Source organism: Schistocerca serialis, chromosome 2, assembly GCF_023864345.2.
Source record: "Schistocerca serialis cubense isolate TAMUIC-IGC-003099 chromosome 2, iqSchSeri2.2, whole genome shotgun sequence".
Classification (NCBI taxonomy): Eukaryota; Metazoa; Arthropoda; class Insecta; order Orthoptera; family Acrididae; genus Schistocerca; species Schistocerca serialis.
In genome coordinates this window covers 1,095,281,624-1,095,301,440 of record NC_064639.1, presented here as the reverse complement: position 1 = coordinate 1,095,301,440, position 19,817 = coordinate 1,095,281,624, and the positions used below count along the sequence as shown (strand labels likewise).

Below are 19,817 nucleotides of genomic sequence, written 5' to 3'. Positions count from 1 at the left end.
ATACATGAAAATTATCTTAGTATGAACATTTTTACTTGATGAAAATAGCAACCAAAAAACAAAAATGAAGAGACTGCCACAATTACATGATGAATTAACAAGTTTCCTGTGTACAGCACACATACTCAGTTTACATACAATGGTACAATAAATTTGTGAAATTTGCATGTCACAACACTTATAATAAATAGGAGGGCAAGAGTTTCTTTTTGATACATAAGCTGTTTCACTAGATCATCACATGTGGAACAGAGTCAAATTTTTACCTTGACACCATAATCTTAGTAGATTAACCCAGTCACCTACGATTTTCTGAAATAATATTTGCCACATCTTTATTTTTACCATACATTTTTTTCGCATATACATGACCAATTACAAACCATGGACATCTTAGCACTTATTGTCTCACAAATATTCACAAATACCACAGTTCTTTTGTGTGCAGTACACCATGAAGCATTTGTCCAAATGAAGGGCCACTTTACATTGCTTAGTTCAAAACACAATTCTCCATGATGTCCACAAGCATAACAGATGTTGAAGTTTCTAGATTGAGTGGTTTTCTCCTCAGTTAACATGGGTAAGATCCCCAACTCCTGCCTTGAATGTTAATGGATTTTTTTCCATAGACTGGTTGTCCCTTAAAGAGGCAGTTACGGAGAATCACAATCTTCAAAATCTGCTCTGCTACAGTGAGCTGGAATATAATGAACTTCATCCTGTAGTGTGCTGTGTTCAGTATATGGTAGATTATGCTTGAACCCTTGTCATGTCCAGAAGATAGAAATTTATCTTCTTATACCCCTCAACATACATTTCCACAAGAGGACAGACAACAATCCGTGTATGTCACCTACACCCATTCTTCACTGTAACTGATAAAACAATTAGGTCTAATCTCTGTTCTTCCAGTGTTATGCAGCCCCACATTCTCCAGTGTACTATGAAGCAATTCAATGAACAGTTGGGAGAGCAGTATCATTTACTGGTGGAACAGTGCTGCACACATTTAGAATACAACTGGCAGGAAATTACCACTTTCTTTTTCCTTTCTAGTGTGTATCTTCAGATTGTGACAGTATTTACTTTCTGAAGGACAACTTTATATATTTATATGTCAAATTTAGGTAATTACTATTAAAAACAGTCTTGATCACGATTTATTTTATAAGGTGACCGGTTTCGACCACTACTGTGGTCATCTTCAGACCACTGAGTGGAAACCCCTTTCTGTTGATTCTCCAACAGAAAGGGGTTTCCACTCAATGGTCTGAAGATGACCACAGTAGTGGTCGAAACCGGTCACCTTATAAAATAAATCGTGATCAAGACTGTTTTTAATAGTAATTATTTACAAGACATTGATCACTGCTGTTCCCATAATGCATTCAAAAGTAATTCAAATTTAGGTCTCTTTCATGGATTGTACTGGACATATGAAAGTCCGTCCCTAAATTTAATTACATTTTCATCAATGTTGAGGAACAAACATTCTTTGAAATTTGATGATCATGCCTAATTACAGAATTATTTTCGTACCTTCCTCAGTTTATCATTTAGTATTTCTGATGAAAGAGTAGCAATGCAAAAATACCTGGGGACTGCTGTGAATTGTCTCATGAGAACACCACACGACAATTGGACTTCCATATTTTCTTTTTACATTTATAGTGGATCAAGTTCAGAACTCAAATATCAATATCCAAAAGCAGATCAATGCAATTCTCAAAAATTCTCAAGAAAATTAACTTTGAATTTTTCGAGGAGTCTTTAATACTCTAAATCAAAGTCACTTTTTTGATGTGTCATATGCTCTGTGGTAGAATGCTCACCTGCCATGTGTGGGGCCTGGGTTTGATTCCTAGGTGCCATAAATTTTCAAACAAAGGTGCATACTCTATGAGCATTTCCACAAAGTTTAAAATGGATATAGATGAAAAAAAAAATTATTTTTATTTTTATTTTTAATTTGAAACACCTTTATTAACAATATTTTATAAAAGACAAGTAATTAAGAACTTATATTTGCAATGAAAACTGGATTTTTGTGTGCATATGTAACAAAAAATAAAGAGACATGAATTTTTCATAAAAATGACAATTAGATATATTTAACTAGAATATACACTCCTGGAAATTGAAATAAGAACACCGTGAATTCATTGTCCCAGGAAGGGGAAACTTTATTGACACATTCCTGGGGTCAGATACATCACATGATCACACTGACAGAACCACAGGCACATAGACACAGGCAACAGAGCATGCACAATGTCGACACTAGTACAGTGTATATCCACCTTTCGCAGCAATGCAGGCCGCTATTCTCCCATGGAGACGATCGTAGAGATGCTGGATGTAGTCCTGTGGAACGGCTTGCCATGCCATTTCCACCTGGCGCCTCAGTTGGACCAGTGTTCGTGCTGGACGTGCAGACCGCGTGAGACGACGCTTCATCCAGTCCCAAACATGCTCAATGGGGGACAGATCCGGAGATCTTGCTGGCCAGGGTAGTTGACTTACACCTTCTAGAGCACGTTGGGTGGCACGGGATACATGCGGACGTGCATTGTCCTGTTGGAACAGCAAGTTCCCTTGCCGGTCTAGGAATGGTAGAACGATGGGTTCGATGACGGTTTGGATGTACCGTGCACTATTCAGTGTCCCCTCGACGATCACCAGTGGTGTACGGCCAGTGTAGGAGATCGCTCCCCACACCATGATGCCGGGTGTTGGCCCTGTGTGCCTCGGTCGTATGCAGTCCTGATTGTGGCGCTCACCTGCACGGCGCCAAACACGCATACGACCGTCATTGGCACCAAGGCAGAAGCGACTCTCATCGCTGAAGACGACACGTCTCCATTCGTCCCTCCATTCACGCCTGTCGCGACACCACTGGAGGTGGGCTGCACGATGTTAGGGCGTGAGCGGAAGACTGCCTAACAGTGTGCGGGACCGTAGCCCAGCTTCATGGAGACGGTTGCGAATGGTCCTCGCCGATACCCCAGGAGCAACAATGTCCCTAATTTGCTGGGAAGTGGCGGTGCGGTCCCCTACGGCACTGCGTAGGATCCTACGGTCTTGGCGTGCATCCGTGCGTCGCTGCGGTCCGGTCCCAGGTCGACGGGCACGTGCACCTTCCGCCGACCACTGGCGACAACATCGATGTACTGTGGAGACCTCACGCCCCACGTGTTGAGCAATTCGGCGGTACGTCCACCCGGCCTCCCGCATGCCCACTATACGCCCTCGCTCAAAGTCCGTCAACTGCACATACGGTTCACGTCCACGCTGTCGCGGCATGCTACCAGTGTTAAAGACTGCGATGGAGCTCCGTGTGCCACGGCAAACTGGCTGACACTGACGGCGGCGGTGCACAAATGCTGCGCAGCTAGCGCCATTCGACGGCCAACACCGCGGTTCCTGGTGTGTCCGCTGTGCCGTGCGTGTGATCATTGCTTGTACAGCCCTCTCGCAGTGTCCGGAGCAAGTATGGTGGGTCTGACACACCGGTGTCAATGTGTTCTTTTTTCCATTTCCAGGAGTGTATTTGAAAGGCTTGTATATTGGTCTGATTATAAATCTGAGAAAAATCAGTTAAGTACTATGTAATATAGTAGAAACTGCACTCTTGTGGATAGCATAGTGAGGTACGTCTTTGCATGCATAATAGCATCATACCATATTTGCTCGAATCTAAGCCGCACTTTTTTTCCGGTTTTTGTGATCCAAAAAAACCACCTGCGGCTTAGAATCGAGTGCAAAGTAAGTGGAAGTTCTGAAAAATGTTGGTAGGTGCCGCCACAACCAACTTCTGCCGTTGAATATATGTGGCGTTACACAGGCATGCTTTGCATTGCAGGCACAAAGATAAATACTGGCGCCAAAAAAAAAAAAGTTGAAGATGAGCTTTCTTCTCCGCCTCGAGTTTCGACCACTGCATTTTCATACATTATCCAATGAAGTAAATACAAATTCCATATTGTTCACCTTCGAATGTAGCAGCCTTTCAATATACTACGAAAATCTGACTGGCAAGACTGTTCGGGATGTTTGTCAATACGGCCAACTCTACATTCTGAATTTTTTCAAGAGATGGTTGCTAACAGGAACTTTTATGAATTGTGACTCACATGCAGTATTCTCTTTACCATAAGAATAATACAAATGTAAACATTTTGCCACGTATTCATTCATGTTTGCTGCTATCTCATTTAAATCCTGTCTGCCTAATAAACTACGAAACTGGAGTGAGACATCAGCAAATGCGGAAGAATATACATAATGCGTAGTGTTTATATTCGTATTATTCTTATGCTGAATAGCGATACTGTCAGAAATGAAGCACGGCAACTGACTAGATTTTTAAATCTAAGATGACTAATTTCTGAGCAGAATGTCATGTACTAAAGAGACGTCTGCAAAGATTTTCAAACGGAAAAAAAAAAAATCGCTAAACTCTCATTCAGAACATCTTCTGTCAAACGCAGTCTATTATTTGGTTCTTGTTGATCATTATGAAAGAAAGCAGCAGTGTAAGTAACAACAAATGGCAGTCTCGTGCCATTGTTTTGCTAATGAGGTAAGTCCTCTTTTTTTTACTGTAAGTGGCGGTAGCGCGCACAAAAGCAAGCCATGCCGCGAGCAGACAGGCCGTAAACACTCATTGTCAAAATGCGACAAACAATGGATGACACAGTACAATAATGCATTTTCAGCTTAGAGTGACGTTAACACCCATAACAAAGAGAACGGCACTTATCAGATCAAAGAAAAACAAGCAATCATTTCAAACCAGACGAAGCACGTGAAAAAGGAAGGGTACCTGTATAAATACGGATGGAGCGCCTGACGCATAGCAATGGCTACCTGGTAAAGCTTAACTGCTAAGCTTACGACTCGAACCAAACTACTGTAGCTGTATCTTCATTCATTCGACCTAAATTGTGTCTCATATTACAATGGACCAACTTTGTTTCGATTTAGAGGTGCGGTCTAAAGCTTTTCGCTCCCCTTGAATTTCGAGTCTCAAATTTCAGGTGTGGCTTAGATTCGGGAAAATTTTTTTTCCTTGATTTCGAGTCTCATTTTTCATGTGCAGCTTAGATTCGAGTGCGGCTTAGATTCGAGTAAATACGGTAGATGGCAGGATAAGTTCTATGCCTGACTTGCACCACAATGCCATGAAACAAAATAAGATTTCTGTGCTGCCACTGGGAAGTTTTTCTTTCTTTATTATTATTATCGTTTCACAGAAAAGTTTGTTTTATTTTAACATTATCAAAACTGTTTTCAGGTAAGTTTTGTATTATAACATTATGATGATAATATACTATTACTACACTTAATTGTGCTCAGGTACAGTTAACTGAATGTTACCTGAAGGAATTTATAATAATTATGGTGATAATAGTAACATTATTGCACTTAATGTTCCAGTATTAACACTATCCCTTATCAGACTCAAATAAAAGTTATTACGCAGTAACGGACTATCTGAATTAAAACATGTAGTGTAATTAAAGTAGCCTGCATTGTAATACATGAGGAAATAATTATGATATGTAATCAAAAATTGTACAGTACTATAAGAAAATTACAAATTACACAAGGATATAAAACTAATTTAAGATACCTCAAAAATGTGTGCAAATACTAATTTTATGTGTATAATTGTAGGTGTATTGTATATGATTTTGCTGACGAAATCCACACAATGTAAATTGTTACATGGATTAATAAAGAAATCAATCAATCAATCAATGCAGACATAAAAGCTGACCTCCACAGAGACTAAGTTGGAGTCATTCACTTAAGGTGGCCAATATAACCGGCTGCCACCCAGAATTCCAAGTCCGACAATATGCACGATCTGGAAATACTGCAGGATGCAGAAGTGCATGGAGGAAGAGCTGTCATTCTTCGCGAGACACTACAGAGCTCTATGTGTTTGTGGACTAGTGCTAATTGTCGTGCAATGTAGAAATGCAGTCGCTAGATCGAGACCCCTTGATGCCTTATTTAATTTGAATTTCAGGTGTCTGCTTCAATCCTGTCTCATGGAACCTCAAACATAATTTGCTTCACTAATACACCAGTAATAAAAAAAAGCTTCCTGAAATAATTCCACCAAACAGCTTGTGGCTGCGACAAGATCAGAACAGATCGTGCTCAAGAGTTTCCTTGAGCCTACAATAGCTACCAGGCACCAGCTACCAGCTGTAGTGTTTCGAGAATTTCCGCGTAAATTCTAGAACCACTCGGCCTTCCACCATCTCAAACACACGACATTTTAAATGTGCGTGGGAGAAAGAAACCCTATGTACTGCACATCACCTGTCTGTGTGTACAGGTCCGAAGTTTATCGTCAGAAGTCTGTAGACATGGCGGTCGAACGGCACCGACAAGTACTTGTCGGTGGCGCCATGGAAGTTGTAATGAAAGCACACAGCAGAACCAAGTAACTTCTGTGTTATTCTGTGCTGTTTTATAACTGTGACTATTGTTAGTGGCAAAAGAACGTATTAGTTGAGAAGTCTTTTAAGTAACTTTTAACTGGAACTTGCTAGAGGCAGGACATGTGTATGATTCCTGTATAATAGTCATGGTTATCAAGCCAACTCTGTTGTAAATGTAACTTAATTGTTTCTAATGTGAGACGACACAAGTGACTTACAAGAAGTCAATTGTTTATGTGAGAAGTGTGAATTTTGTTCTTTGTGGAAGTTCAAATATACCGATAGTTGTTGAAAAGTATTCTTCGAGTACCTCATTATTTCACACACAGAGAGAGAGAGAGAGAGAGAGAGAGAGAGAGAGAGAGACAGTCTTAAAGGTTCCCGTGACTAGCGTCTTCTTCGGAGAAGTAGTTTGTAGAGATTCCAGATTCCAGACGCCGGCTATCCAGAGAAGAAGATCAGCTGTGCATTCCCAAGTAAGTCAACTCATGTAAGAGAAGTGGGGAGTTTGCACATACACTACACACACTCTTAGTCATCAAAAACATTAGACAGCCATACGCCACCCACTGCCTTATGCCAGATGTCATCAGACCAGCTGATCGCTGCACTGAGTGTATTTTCAACATTTGAGACTCACTATAGGCTATGGGTTTAATAGAAGAGTGAATGCAACACAAACAGCTTCAAACCTTTGTATTGTGTGTGAAGTGAGTGCTTTTGGGAAAACACGTCAGAAGACGATTTTCTTCTTTCAAGACAGATTGTTCTGGCATGAATGGCTTTGCACTACAGGAAGTCTTGATAAACATTTGTGGTGAACCATGACCATTTAAACGTTGTGCGACATTTGTATTCAATAGGCAAGGTTCAGAAGTCTGGGGGAGTACTGGATGATCTAACTCAAAGCAACATAAGTCAAAGGAATGACCATTGCTGCATTTTTTCTTGAAGGACATCAGTTCGCTCACTGAAAATTCCTATGCCGTATTGTTACTGGTGGTGTGTTATGATGCTTCTATGTTAACTTCTTAAGAAATTAACTGCTGAGACCTAATAAAAAACATGTACTCAAGCAAAATCAGTCTGAACATAATATTTTGCATCCAGTAGCTCAAAAAGGGTGTTGTGCACTGCGGACCTCTCCCCTGGGGCATGCCTATCACACAGTTGGTATTTGTTGCCAACAACTAACACATCTTTCAGGTGAGGGATAATAAAAACGACCAATGAAACTGCATCACACGTCGCTACTATAAGATAATGCACTCTGCTGATTTCACAAACAAAGCTATCCAGGAGTTTGTTTCAAAAGTAATCCCTAATGCATTTATTCTTCTGATCTTATGTCCTTGACTGTTTATCATTCTTGCTCCTTATCAAAACGCCTTTCTGGAAAAAAATGCAATTCAAACCTGGTTTGATGTCATCTTTAATCCAGATCCTGTAGAATTCTACAGGCAATTGGTAAACTACCTGAGCACTGTCAGACTCTTTTTAGATAACATGAGAAAATAGTATGTTGATGATTAATTTCTGTCCGAGATAAAATAATGGTAAGATAACACACTGTGCTAATAGAAAGTCTATTGTTATGAAACATAAGGTATCCGTAACACCAATGAGCTTACATCGGCACGAATGAGCAAGCTATTACTCACAATGGACTTCAAAATGGTCTGTGTTTACTCACTGTCTTGTGTCACTCTCAAGCAGTACATAAATGTGGCAGTTCATAAATAAAATAAATAAGATTTCCTTGTTGACTTTAGATCTGGTTTCCTGTAGCTCTGAAAAACAAAACTGATACAAGTATGACCTTTGCTTCATAGGTGACAATGTTACTTCAGTGCTAGGGAAAAGCTATAGTTTCGCTGCCTCCCTTATTGCCCCAGTTGTGGCTACGACAGCTAAACTGCAAAGTAAAAGATGAAATTAGTTGCAATCTCCACATGGAACAACTTTCCTGGACTCAAAATCACACGACGACAAACTTATTTCACACCTTATATGCAAATCACTCACGTTATTCAACGAAAGCGGGACGGATAGATTAATTGAATTTAGCAGGATAATTTTGTGCCAGCCGAGAAGTAACTCGTCATTCACATAGTTGCCAAACATATCCAGTGTTGTTGCCAAGATTCAGTTAGATTACTAGCAGGAAGAAAACCAGCCTATGGTGCTTGAGTTGGCTGCAAAGCTATTCTGTCTTAAAGATGTGGCTGCCGAGGCTCGGAATACAAAAAGCATATGTTACTGAGTCTTATTTGCATTTCTGTAACAAGGTTATGGACTAGAGCATAGTTACTAATGTGCACCGACTGTGAACTAAACATCACACATCCAGAACTGCAACAGTTATTTGCATTTTTCTGTCCTAAGAGTATTGAAAACTAAACAGCTAATCATCAGACAACATTCACATTTCTGGAACATCTCCAGTGCTTATACTGTCAATGTTATAAGTAGGCAACATATCTTTTTCTATAATAACAGACTTCGAAAATATTTTTCTTGGAATAAGTGTCACTGGCACTATCCCCAAAATAGAGGAATGAAACACAGCATTGACTGCAAGGTGTGAACACCCGCAAGGTGACTTTGTAAGTTACAAATAACAAAGTTCCAATCAACAAAGGCTACTGCATTGGAAACCACATACAATGGCAGAAAACAACTAGTAAGGCACCAAGAACGTGAACATTCTCACATTGCTGTAGTAGAGGCAAAGGCAGAAAGAGGCAGGTTTCCTAGCCATTGTCATTTACTTGTAAAATAAACTTCTTGCAGTCAAAAATGCAATTTTCCAACTTACTGTCACTTATTACGCGCAGATTGTTCAGAATATTTCGTCAAAGTTACAAGTCTAGAAAACATAGTAGGATAATTCAGCTAGAGTCCTGGAAGTCTATTGCCTATCACTCAGTAGTCAAACATTTTCTAGATGGCATTTTATATAAAATTTTATGTAACTTTGAATGAGGGGGGATACAGAAAAGGAAAGGGAAGGGAGAGGAAGGGACTACTGATATCAGTGGCATCAGAAGTTTGTGCTGCATCAGCAGTGATGAGTGAAAATGTGTGCCGGACCGGGATTTGAATGCAGGATCTTCTGCTTACTAGGCAGTTGCGTTAACCACTTCATCACCTGGACACAGTGTATATCACAATTGTGAGGTCTATCTTGGCACATCTCTCAGCCAATCCACATCCCCACTAACACCACCAATCCACAATCCCTGCCCATGTCCTCCATGCTCGCTACTTCGAGATTTCTGCAGGAAGTCAGACATAACTGTGCATCCACACTGAAGTGGAGGATCCACTGCCCAGCAAGCAAATTAATTATATGAATGCATAGTGTCTGCTCTTTCGGACATATTCGAAAGGACACACACCGCGTGGAAGCCACAGCTGCGACATATATTATGTAACTCTGAAGGAGGAGGAAACGAAAGGAACTACTGATATCAGCTGAATCAGGACTTTGTGCGGCATCAATGGCAATAAGTGAAAATATGTGCCAGACCAGGATTCGAACCTGGGATCTCCTGCTTACTTGGCAGCTGCATTAACCACTACATCACCCGGACATGTTTGAAAGAACAGACACTATGCGTTCATAATACTGATTCACCTCAATGGGCAATGATTCCAGCACATTCAGTGTGGATGCATAATTATGTCCAACCCCGTGTTGATATCTCAAAGTAGCAAGTACAGAGGACATGGACAGGGACTACGGATAGATGGCACTATGGGAGGGGGGAATGTGGATTGGCCAAGTCCACGCAACAGCGATAAAATTGTATCTGGGTGGCATAGTGGTATTATATTAACTGTAAAATATAAAATGTGTAGTAAGTGACATTTCAGGTGCATAGCAGACAGTAATATTTGTTAAGGAACTACCTGTAGAATTAGTGTATTTAGCACAAGAATGAACTCTGTGCCTATTAGGTGCTAATGATACATGTGATACGTATGCTACACTGAGCATATTGACAGGTGTTTCCTTCGAAACGTTAGGAGTTCTTGCTTCCATTCCCCGCTTGTTCTTGAGGGAAACATAAGGCAATGTATCAGGGAAGGCGAAGCACCAACAGTCCCACACTTTCTTGCTTAAGTACTCAGCACTAGAGTACATGTGTCACCACTAATGCCATTCAAACCAAGAGGACAGCATAACACCATCAGATTTACTGAGCACTCATATCACTCTGATCATTCAGCTGTTACTATCACCAACTCACAACAGTTACAACATAATTGCTAATGACGCATGCCAAGAAAAGCGAAAAGTGCCTTATGAATGAATTTCTACATGCTGTTTGCCTATGACTGAGATCCAAAATAACAATAGGTGTTCACACAACAGAGCAAAGGGCAGAGCCTTTACTTATTTTTTTCGAGTTCTTGCAGTTTGATCTTAATTAATTCCTGATAGCTGTGCATTAATAGGTACATTCTGTTATCGAAATATTCATATGGGTATTATCAATGTTTAATTGCCATAACTCTCAATTACCTTAAGCAATACTCAATTTTGGATTGAGTGGGATTCTGAACTCAGTCTCTCTCCTGATGACTTACAGAATGACGTCTGAACTGTTCTGACAGTTGTGTTGCCTGGTACCTTAACTCAGAAGGGGGTTGTGGCATCTGGCAGTCACAGCTAAATAAAGATATGCGCATATGTGCGAAAATCTTCACTGCTGTAAAGGGTACTCTGCTTTCCTGCCTACTCTCCATATCGTAATTAGTAAAGTAATATACTGTTCATTCTGCTGGAAAACCACACCACATTCAGCTGTTGCATGGTGCCTGGCATTAGGCGGTGGGTGGCATATGGGTGGCAGCCAGTAGCCGGTGTAGGATGAGGCAACTCTTCAGCATGAACTGTTCTGATTTTCATGCAGCCATAAGCTGTTTGGTGGAATTTTTTCTGCAAGTTTTGCTGTTACTGGTGTATTAGACAGTGAAGCGAATTATATCTGAGGTTCCATCAGACAGAACTTTAGCAGATGCCTGAAATACGATTTAAAAAAGTAAGGCATCGAGGTGTCTCAAACTCACGACTTCATATCTACATTGCGCAGCACTTAACTCTAGACCACAAGCACATACAGCTCTCTAGCAGCTCAAGAAGAATGATGGCATGTCCTCCACACACATGTCCACACCCTGCAGTGTTGCCAGGTCGTGCATATGGCCGGACTTAGAATTCTGAATGGCAGCCTGTTATATTGGCCACCATGAGTGAACAACTTAGTCTCTGCTGTGACTGACCGGCGACCAAGTCTGCGACTGTACTTCTATTACACTTTCCTTATTTTGCTGTACAGTGTTTTACAAAATGATAAAATTTCTCAAAATGGGCAACATTGACTTACATGATTATGCCATAAACCCCCTTCATTTGATGAATTTTCTATTTTAACGACATAGGTATTTGAACTGAACGAAAGGGGGAGGGGGGAGAGCCAAAACATGACTCAAAAACAACAATTACCAGTCTCGAGCACTATCAATTTTTTTCCCACTTTTATGTATTCTATGCTTCCCAAAAATGCTTGTGGGACATGCACTTCTGTTTAAAATTTTGCAATCTCCAGGAAGTGAACCCAGCCCCCCCCCCCCCCCCCCCAAGGTAGGTGCGCATTGTACCACAGAGCCAAGCCGCCCATCAATAAAAAACGAATCGGAAAATTTGAAAGTAGATTTTCTAGAGAATGTTTGTGGGTTGCATCAAACTGCTTTGGCCAATTAATACTTGACTTCTGAACTTCACATATTATTAATATGAAAAATTACAAAAATCCTATTGCCGTGTGGTCTCCTTGTCAGTAGTAGTGTTTCAGCGAAAACTGGAGTCTCAATTATTTTTCTTCTTTACCAGTTATCTAGAATGGGAGGTTTCACTGTCTGTAACAGAAGGATGCAGAGGCAAAATTGCACTTTCAATTCATTCACTGTTACAGGAACAGAACTCATGTTGTTGCTTGGATCAAAAACCAATGTTGTAGCTGCAATTTTCTACTAACACATTACTTTGTTGTGTACATTCAATTTGCCAATTATAAAAAATACCAATACTGTTTTCTTTGTTTTGCAATATACCATTTGCACTATCAATGTTTTCAACACTGTCTGCATCACTACAAACACTTTCTTCCAAAAAACACAGAATTCTCACAGCTACTTCTTAGTACATGTTGAGCATGCTGTCACTCACTGAGCTCATGAAACAACTGAACGCTTGCAAACTCAGTTGATGGACTCAATTTCATAAATGTACAACTACTGTCATCTACTGGTTTTGCAATATACCATTTGCACTATCAATGTTTTCAACACTGTCTGCATCACTACAAACACTTTCTTCCAAAAAACACAGAATTCTCACAGCTACTTCTTAGTACATGTTGAGCATGCTGTCACTCACTGAGCTCATGAAACAACTGAACGCTTGCAAACTCAGTTGATGGACTCAATTTCATAAATGTACAACTACTGTCATCTACTGGTGTGGTCACAGAAGTACTACAGAAAGCAGCAACTTCCAGACAAAACATGAGGCTGCTGCAGCACTTTGTCAGCTGTACTCATCACTGAAGTGCAATAAACGGAACCACCAAAATGCCTGTAGGCGAATGGGTTAAGACAACAGGCAGAAAAGTTGCATATAGTGTAACTAGTGTGTTCTGCTCCACCTCAGAACCCAGAAACATCTGAATAGAATTTGACACAGAGTAATTTCTGAACTGCATTAAATGTTTCATCTGTCTCTTAAGCAGCGTAACAGGCAACACAATTTCCTGCTTTTGTATTTACATTTATTATAAATTTCTTTTTTATATTGTATGAATAATATTCTTGCTGTTGTCAAGGATTCTATTTCCATTACTTCCGAGTGATAATTTAACTACAACTAGCTGTTTGTCAATCAACTGGCTGACTTTTTTTTAAGAAACTAATTTCAGCAAAAAAAATATCTGGGGGTAGGGTCTGGCATACAAAATGCTATGTAACAGGTTGAACACAGAAATTTTGATTTATTCAGTATTTTAGATTCGCAGAGCATCATTATGAATGTGGTGTAGTTGATAGGTGTGGTGCTGGCATCTACTATCAACACCACAAAGATGCTCCTTGCTACCAGAGGATCACTGGCTACAACAATGAGACAAGTAGCGAGACACGTCCACAGATGTTCTCCACGCCACCATCGGTGGCCTGCCTTGAAATAGACTGACACACACACACACACACACACACACACACACACACACACACACACACACACACGAGGTTAGTTCTATGCCAGGCTAATTTTCCAGTCAATGCCTAGTCCACAGAAAGCAGCAAGAAGAGTACCGTGTCCAGCAAGAACAGAGCTAGAGACAACCAGCCACACTCCAGGTTAATATGCAAGTTCCTTGCATATGTTTGTGAACTTTGTCTTAGTGTTACAAGAAAGAGTTTCTACTGAATGAACAGTGCTACACATGAGAGTTTCTACTGAGCAGTGCTTCGAGTTGTTTTACCAGTGTAACATGACCCACAGTCACAGCAAAGGAGAAGTTGTATAACAAAAGATAAGTGTTCATTTTGACTGTAAATATATTTCAATTCTTACATGTTTCAAGTGCAATAACCATGACATTTATCAATTGTTCAGAACCCAATTCATTTGTGACGACCTGTCACAACAATGCATATACAAGTGGTTTCTTTAATACTATATATAAACTAACAGTTTGTTAAAAATATAATATCATCATGCAATTGAGGGTTAAATTCAAAGCAGCAACAAGTAATTACGGGACTAATTAATCTGTGATCACTCATTTCCACATTGATCTTCCCCCCTCCAGTTCATCAAATTAACATTACTTCTAGAGTGCTCTTGTTGTACATCTGTATTGTACAGTTCACATCCATTTGAACTACAAGAATTCTGAGTGCCGGATGTTTTCAATAAATTTACATACATCACCTTCTTTGGAGTTCGATATTAACAGATTGTGTCTTTCATTTAACACCATATTTACGAGATTCTTGTACAAGTTGGTTTAAATGACCCACGGCATTTATAATAATAATAATAATAATAATATAATAATAATAACAATAATAATAATAATAGTATATTATTATTACTATCAGGTGAGTTTTGCTGACATCAGCTAGCACTAAAATCTGTATTCCTTTTTGTGCACCAGTGTTACACAATAATCTTCCACAAATAACAAGGATATAGCATATAGTGAATCGTAAGACAAAAATATATTTAGAAGAAAAGAAACTAGTCTGAAACATTAATACACCTTTATTCTTATAAAGTCTTCCTTGTTAAGTATGTGAACTGTCTGTTCATTCACTCCTGCATTGTTAATCTGACATGTCACTAAATTCTTCACAGTTTTGGAGTTAAATGACCTTTCAATAGACCTTTCGCCTTGTAATTAGCTCGATACTGAACAAACATTGGTCCACAAAATACTACTTCGTTAGTCCTAGCATAGTGGAAACCAAAAAACTTTTAAACTTAAAGTGTATTATAATGATTATAAAATAAATAAAACTGGGTCTGCGTGGAGCAGCACAAACTTGTCAGTGAAAAAGATCCCACATGCTGCATTAACTTACACAGTTCTGCCCTTAATGTGCTCACTTATTTTCGTAAGTTCTTCACCAAAGTGTTTGACGGCCTGCCGAAGCATTTCTATTTCTTCATCAGTCCATTTACTGCCACAAAAAAAAGAAATTTTTTTACTGTGTTATACCAGTAAATAATTTAAGTAAACAGTGCCAACGCGCAATACTACTAATGAACAAACAAAAGGGAGAAACAACGAAAAGAAAATAAGTGATTCACATTGAAGGACTATCAATTGTTTGTAAAAGACACAATGAATAGTTTTAATATGTAAACTACTATTATTTTAAAATTGTGAAGAACCAATACCCATACTTGACTACAATTACATTAAGAGTACAATAAAAATGCTAATAATAAACGGATAATATATTCAAATAAAAGACACTGCAATGGCAGTGTATCTTATTCTGTTAAAGAATGCTAACTGCACTTTCCAACTTCTCAAATTCCAGATAATCACATATTTACCAGTTATTACACATTGCATGAAAGGAGTGAACTGCCTAATCAACATCTGCACCTTGACGAGTTCAACACACGAGCAGAAGAACAACACATTAAAAATAGCGTCCATCACAGTTCTGCGACTAGCATGCAACCACATTCTGCACATCTAGTGCTTCACCAACACGTGTATGGCACATGTGAATCTGTGTGGATCCCAAAACCTTTTCACATCCAAGCACCTGTGCTGTATGTACACAGACTCAAGCACCAAATGTAAATGTGCACCAAGACCGAGATTCAAACCTGGGTCTCCTGCTCACTAGGTATATGCGCTAATCACTAGTCCACTCTGGTACAGTGGCTTTGCACGACTGCACTAATTACACTCGCACACCTCCCTCTTCAGTCCTGATTTCCATTCACTCTTCAGCCCACTTGGTATTTCATTTGACGAAGGCACAATCCCTCATTCCCGGTCAAGGCTGAGATGCTATTCCAATACAGTTTGATTAACTCTGCAATGCTGTTCGGGTGAACAGGGTGTATCAAGTGGGCTGAAGCATGGAAAGGTATTTGGATTGAGGAAGGAGGCATGCTAGGTTAGTCCATGCAGATGTGCAAAGTCACTGTGCAGTGTGGCATAGCTAGCGCAACTGCCTAGTGAGCAGGAGACTCGGGTCTGAATACCAGCCTTGGTACAAACTTTCATTTGTCGCTTCAGTCTGCATACATACATTATATGCATGGTAATCATTACATGCAGAAAGCTTCTGACATTTTGACCTACAGCATGCGCAACATCTTCAAGTTTGAGACAGTAATCTGTGACTTTTATTTTGGAGGAATGAATGACAATGTTATTTGTTGCTTTTTTTGGGTGGGGGGGGGGGGGGGGGGGAGTACGGTAATTGAACAACTGAAGGATACTCCCTGGGCTACAAAGAATGCAATTTACTTGTGATGTGATAAGGCCTCTGCATACTACACCTTACACGCGAAACAACAACTCAACAATAGTTCCCTAGTTGATGGGTTGGTCTTGGTAGTGCTCACGTTCAACACAAAGCTGTTTTTGTAATGGGGATTAGACGAAGATTTAAGTATATATAACATAACTGCAGCTGTTAACTTGTACTATGGGTACATGTGCTTTTGTAAAGGAAAACAACACAGAGACAATAACAGAAGTAAAGTAACATATTCCACTAATGTCGGAGTATAACTTTTTGAAAACATATTACAAATTTATTATGAACTGTTGGAAATGCACTACAAACTGTACTGAATGTATGGCCTGACAAATAAATAATAACAACTAAAAGAATAAATAATGAAATACAACATTTCATAGTGAGTGTGTGTTGTGTGTGGTGTGTGGTGTGTGTGTGTGTGTGTGTGTGTGTGTGTGTGTGTGTGTGTGTGTGGTATGAAAGAAGAAACTACCTGCAACTCTATGTAAAATAATAAGACTTTTATGCACATGTATCAACTCGTTAGCCTCAGAAAAGGAAAATAAGATAAGGGGTTCTGAAATAATATTAGTACTGCATGGTACTGAAAATCAGATACTAATATCTCTCTACCTGTAGCACCATACAGGAAAAGAGAAAACAAGAACACTCAGTTGCATACATTTTAGGTTAGGCTTGACTGTGACTGTAATGAATATTATGTTCAATTCATTTATCTTCGCGCATGCCCGCCCAGACGCGGGAGATTGCTGCGTTGCCAGTTGTACGCGCCAAGAGAAGCAGCGCCATAGTATACAGTTTGCAAACTTACGTTTAGGGGGGAGCGCGCAGTTTATGAAATAAAGCCACCACGGCCGCATTAACCCTTTCGCTGCTACAGAGACGTGCTCCCCGCATTCCGCGAAGTGCGCGATTTTGTCATCATTGCACTGCTCGCCTGTGCAGGCACATGGTGTTTTGACTGCTTTGACACACTTTACCATTCGATTTCACTAAAGCTATTTGGCCCAAAAATTTTATTTTTACACATCTTCTTGGTTGGTTTGGGGAAGGAGACCAGACAGCGTGGTCATCGGTCTCATCGGATTAGGGAAAGAAGTTGGCCGTGCCCTTTCAGAGGAACCATCCCGGCATTTGCCTGGAGTGATTTAGGGAAATCACGGAAAACCTAAATCAGGATGGCCGGACGCGGGATTGAACCGTCGTCCTCCCAAATGCGAGTCCAGTGTCTAACCACTGCGCCACCTCGCTCGGTACACCTTCTTGACTGATACCTTCCCCCCATAAATGACTTAATTTTGTTTCGAAGTTCAACACAGTTATTGTGCAGCATTAGATGTAGTAAACCATTGCACAAAATTTTGAAGAGTTTGCAGAGGTAAAAGTCCATAGCATATACTTTCCGTATGGTCGATATTAGTTGCCACTAGAAATTTCAAAAAATTACATTCAAACGAATAAAACTCATGAAGTAATACACTTTGATATTGTTTTTAAATAAAGAAAATACTAAGCACCGAACAAGGTTCGAACTCAGAACCTTCCGCTTAGCAGTCATTCACTTTAACCATTACGCTACTGCAGCTCGTCGATTAATACGTCTCCCTGAGGACTTTAAAATATCATGCACAATATCGACAAACACTGTTGGTATGACTATGAATTACTCGCATTTCGCCGTAGTACAATAGGAAATAAACAATTACTGCTGTTCTTTATTGCGAAAAAGCAATTAGTGAGAATGATACAAATACCTTTCCTTGCTATCGCCTGAATTAGGAGGCTTATTGCTTGTCTGGTTTAATTAATTAGTAGAATATGAAGCAATTGGTATAAAGAATGCTTTTTCCAAACTTTCTGTAAAAGAAAGTCTGCTATCAAGACACTGTTTTCATTCAATTACTTTATTTATGACTGAACGTTTCTAAAACTGAAGACACTCGTCCGTGCTCTGCACTGCAGTCGAGCTCTGGCAACGCCATTCTCTGTTTATTGGCTGACTGTGTTTTGTGGCGTCAGATGCGCAGAACGAACCTAAACTCGGCCGCCGTCATAAATGACGCGCACCTAGTTGAAAAAGCAAATTGCTGTAAGCACTCACATTTATTTTTCTTTCTACTGCGTGTTCTGGAGGACTGTACCTCCATTATCAGGTGACTTACTGTCAATTAATAAGGCACCAACAATTTGCACATACATTTCTACGGATCGGAGCATGGAATGTCAGAGCCCTTAATCGGGCAGGTAGGTTAGAAAATTTAAAAAGGGTAATGGAAAGGTTAAAGCTAGATATAGTGTGAATTAGTGAAGTTCAGTGGCAGGAGGAACAAGACTTCTGGTCAGGTGACTACAAAATTAAATAGCGGTAATGCAAGAGTAGGTTTAATAATGAATAAAAAAAATAGGAGCACAGGTAAGCTACTACGAACAACATAGTGAACACATTATTGTAGCAAAGACAGACATGAAGCCCACACCTACCACAGTAGTACAAGTTCATATGCTAACTAGCTTCACAGATGACGAAGAGATTGAAGAAATGTATGATGAGACAAAATAAATTATTAAGATAGTAAAGAGAGACGAAAATTTAATAATCATGGGAGACTGGAATTCGATTGTAGGAAAAGGAATAGAAGAAAAAGTAGTAAGTGAATATGGAATGGGGGTAAGGAATGAAAGAGGAAGCCGCCTGGTAGAATTTTGCACAGAGCGTAAATTAAATCATAGCTAACACTTGGTTTAAGAATCATGAAAGAAGATTGTATACGTGGAAGTGGCCTGGAGACAATGGAAAGTTTCAAATAGATTAAAAAATGGTAAGACAGAGATTTAGGAACCAGGTTTTAAATTGTAAGATATTTCCAGGGGCAGATGTGGACTCTGACCACAATCTATTGGTTATGAACTTAGATTAAAACTGAAGAAACTGCAAAAAGGCAGGAATTTAAGGAGATGGGACCTGGATAAACTGAAAGAACCACAGGTTGTAGAGAGTTTCAGAGAGAGCATTAGAAAATGATTGGCAAGAACGGGGGGAAGAAACACAGTATAAGAATAATGGGTAGCTTTGAGAGATGAAATAGTGGAGGCAGCAGAGGATCAAGCAGGCAAAAAGACAAGGGCTAGTAGAAATCGTTGGGTAACAGAAGAAATACTGAATTTAATTGATGAAAGGAGAAAATATAAAAATTCTGTAAATGAAACAGGCAAAAACAAATACAAACGTCTCAAACATGAGATCGACAGGAAGTGCAAAATGGCTAAGCA

The 19,817-nt window shown here is 39.7% G+C and overlaps 1 protein-coding gene across 1 annotated transcript in view; it reads right to left on the bottom strand.

Annotated features, from left to right (window-relative positions):
- LOC126456712 (chromatin complexes subunit BAP18) overlaps positions 1-19,817 on the bottom strand; it is a 49,812-nt gene that overhangs the window by 463 nt on the left and 29,532 nt on the right. The window contains exon 3 of the mRNA XM_050092452.1: positions 15,117-15,215. Within this exon, the coding sequence (XP_049948409.1) occupies positions 15,117-15,215 (99 nt within the window). The remainder of the gene's footprint in view (positions 1-15,116; positions 15,216-19,817) is intronic.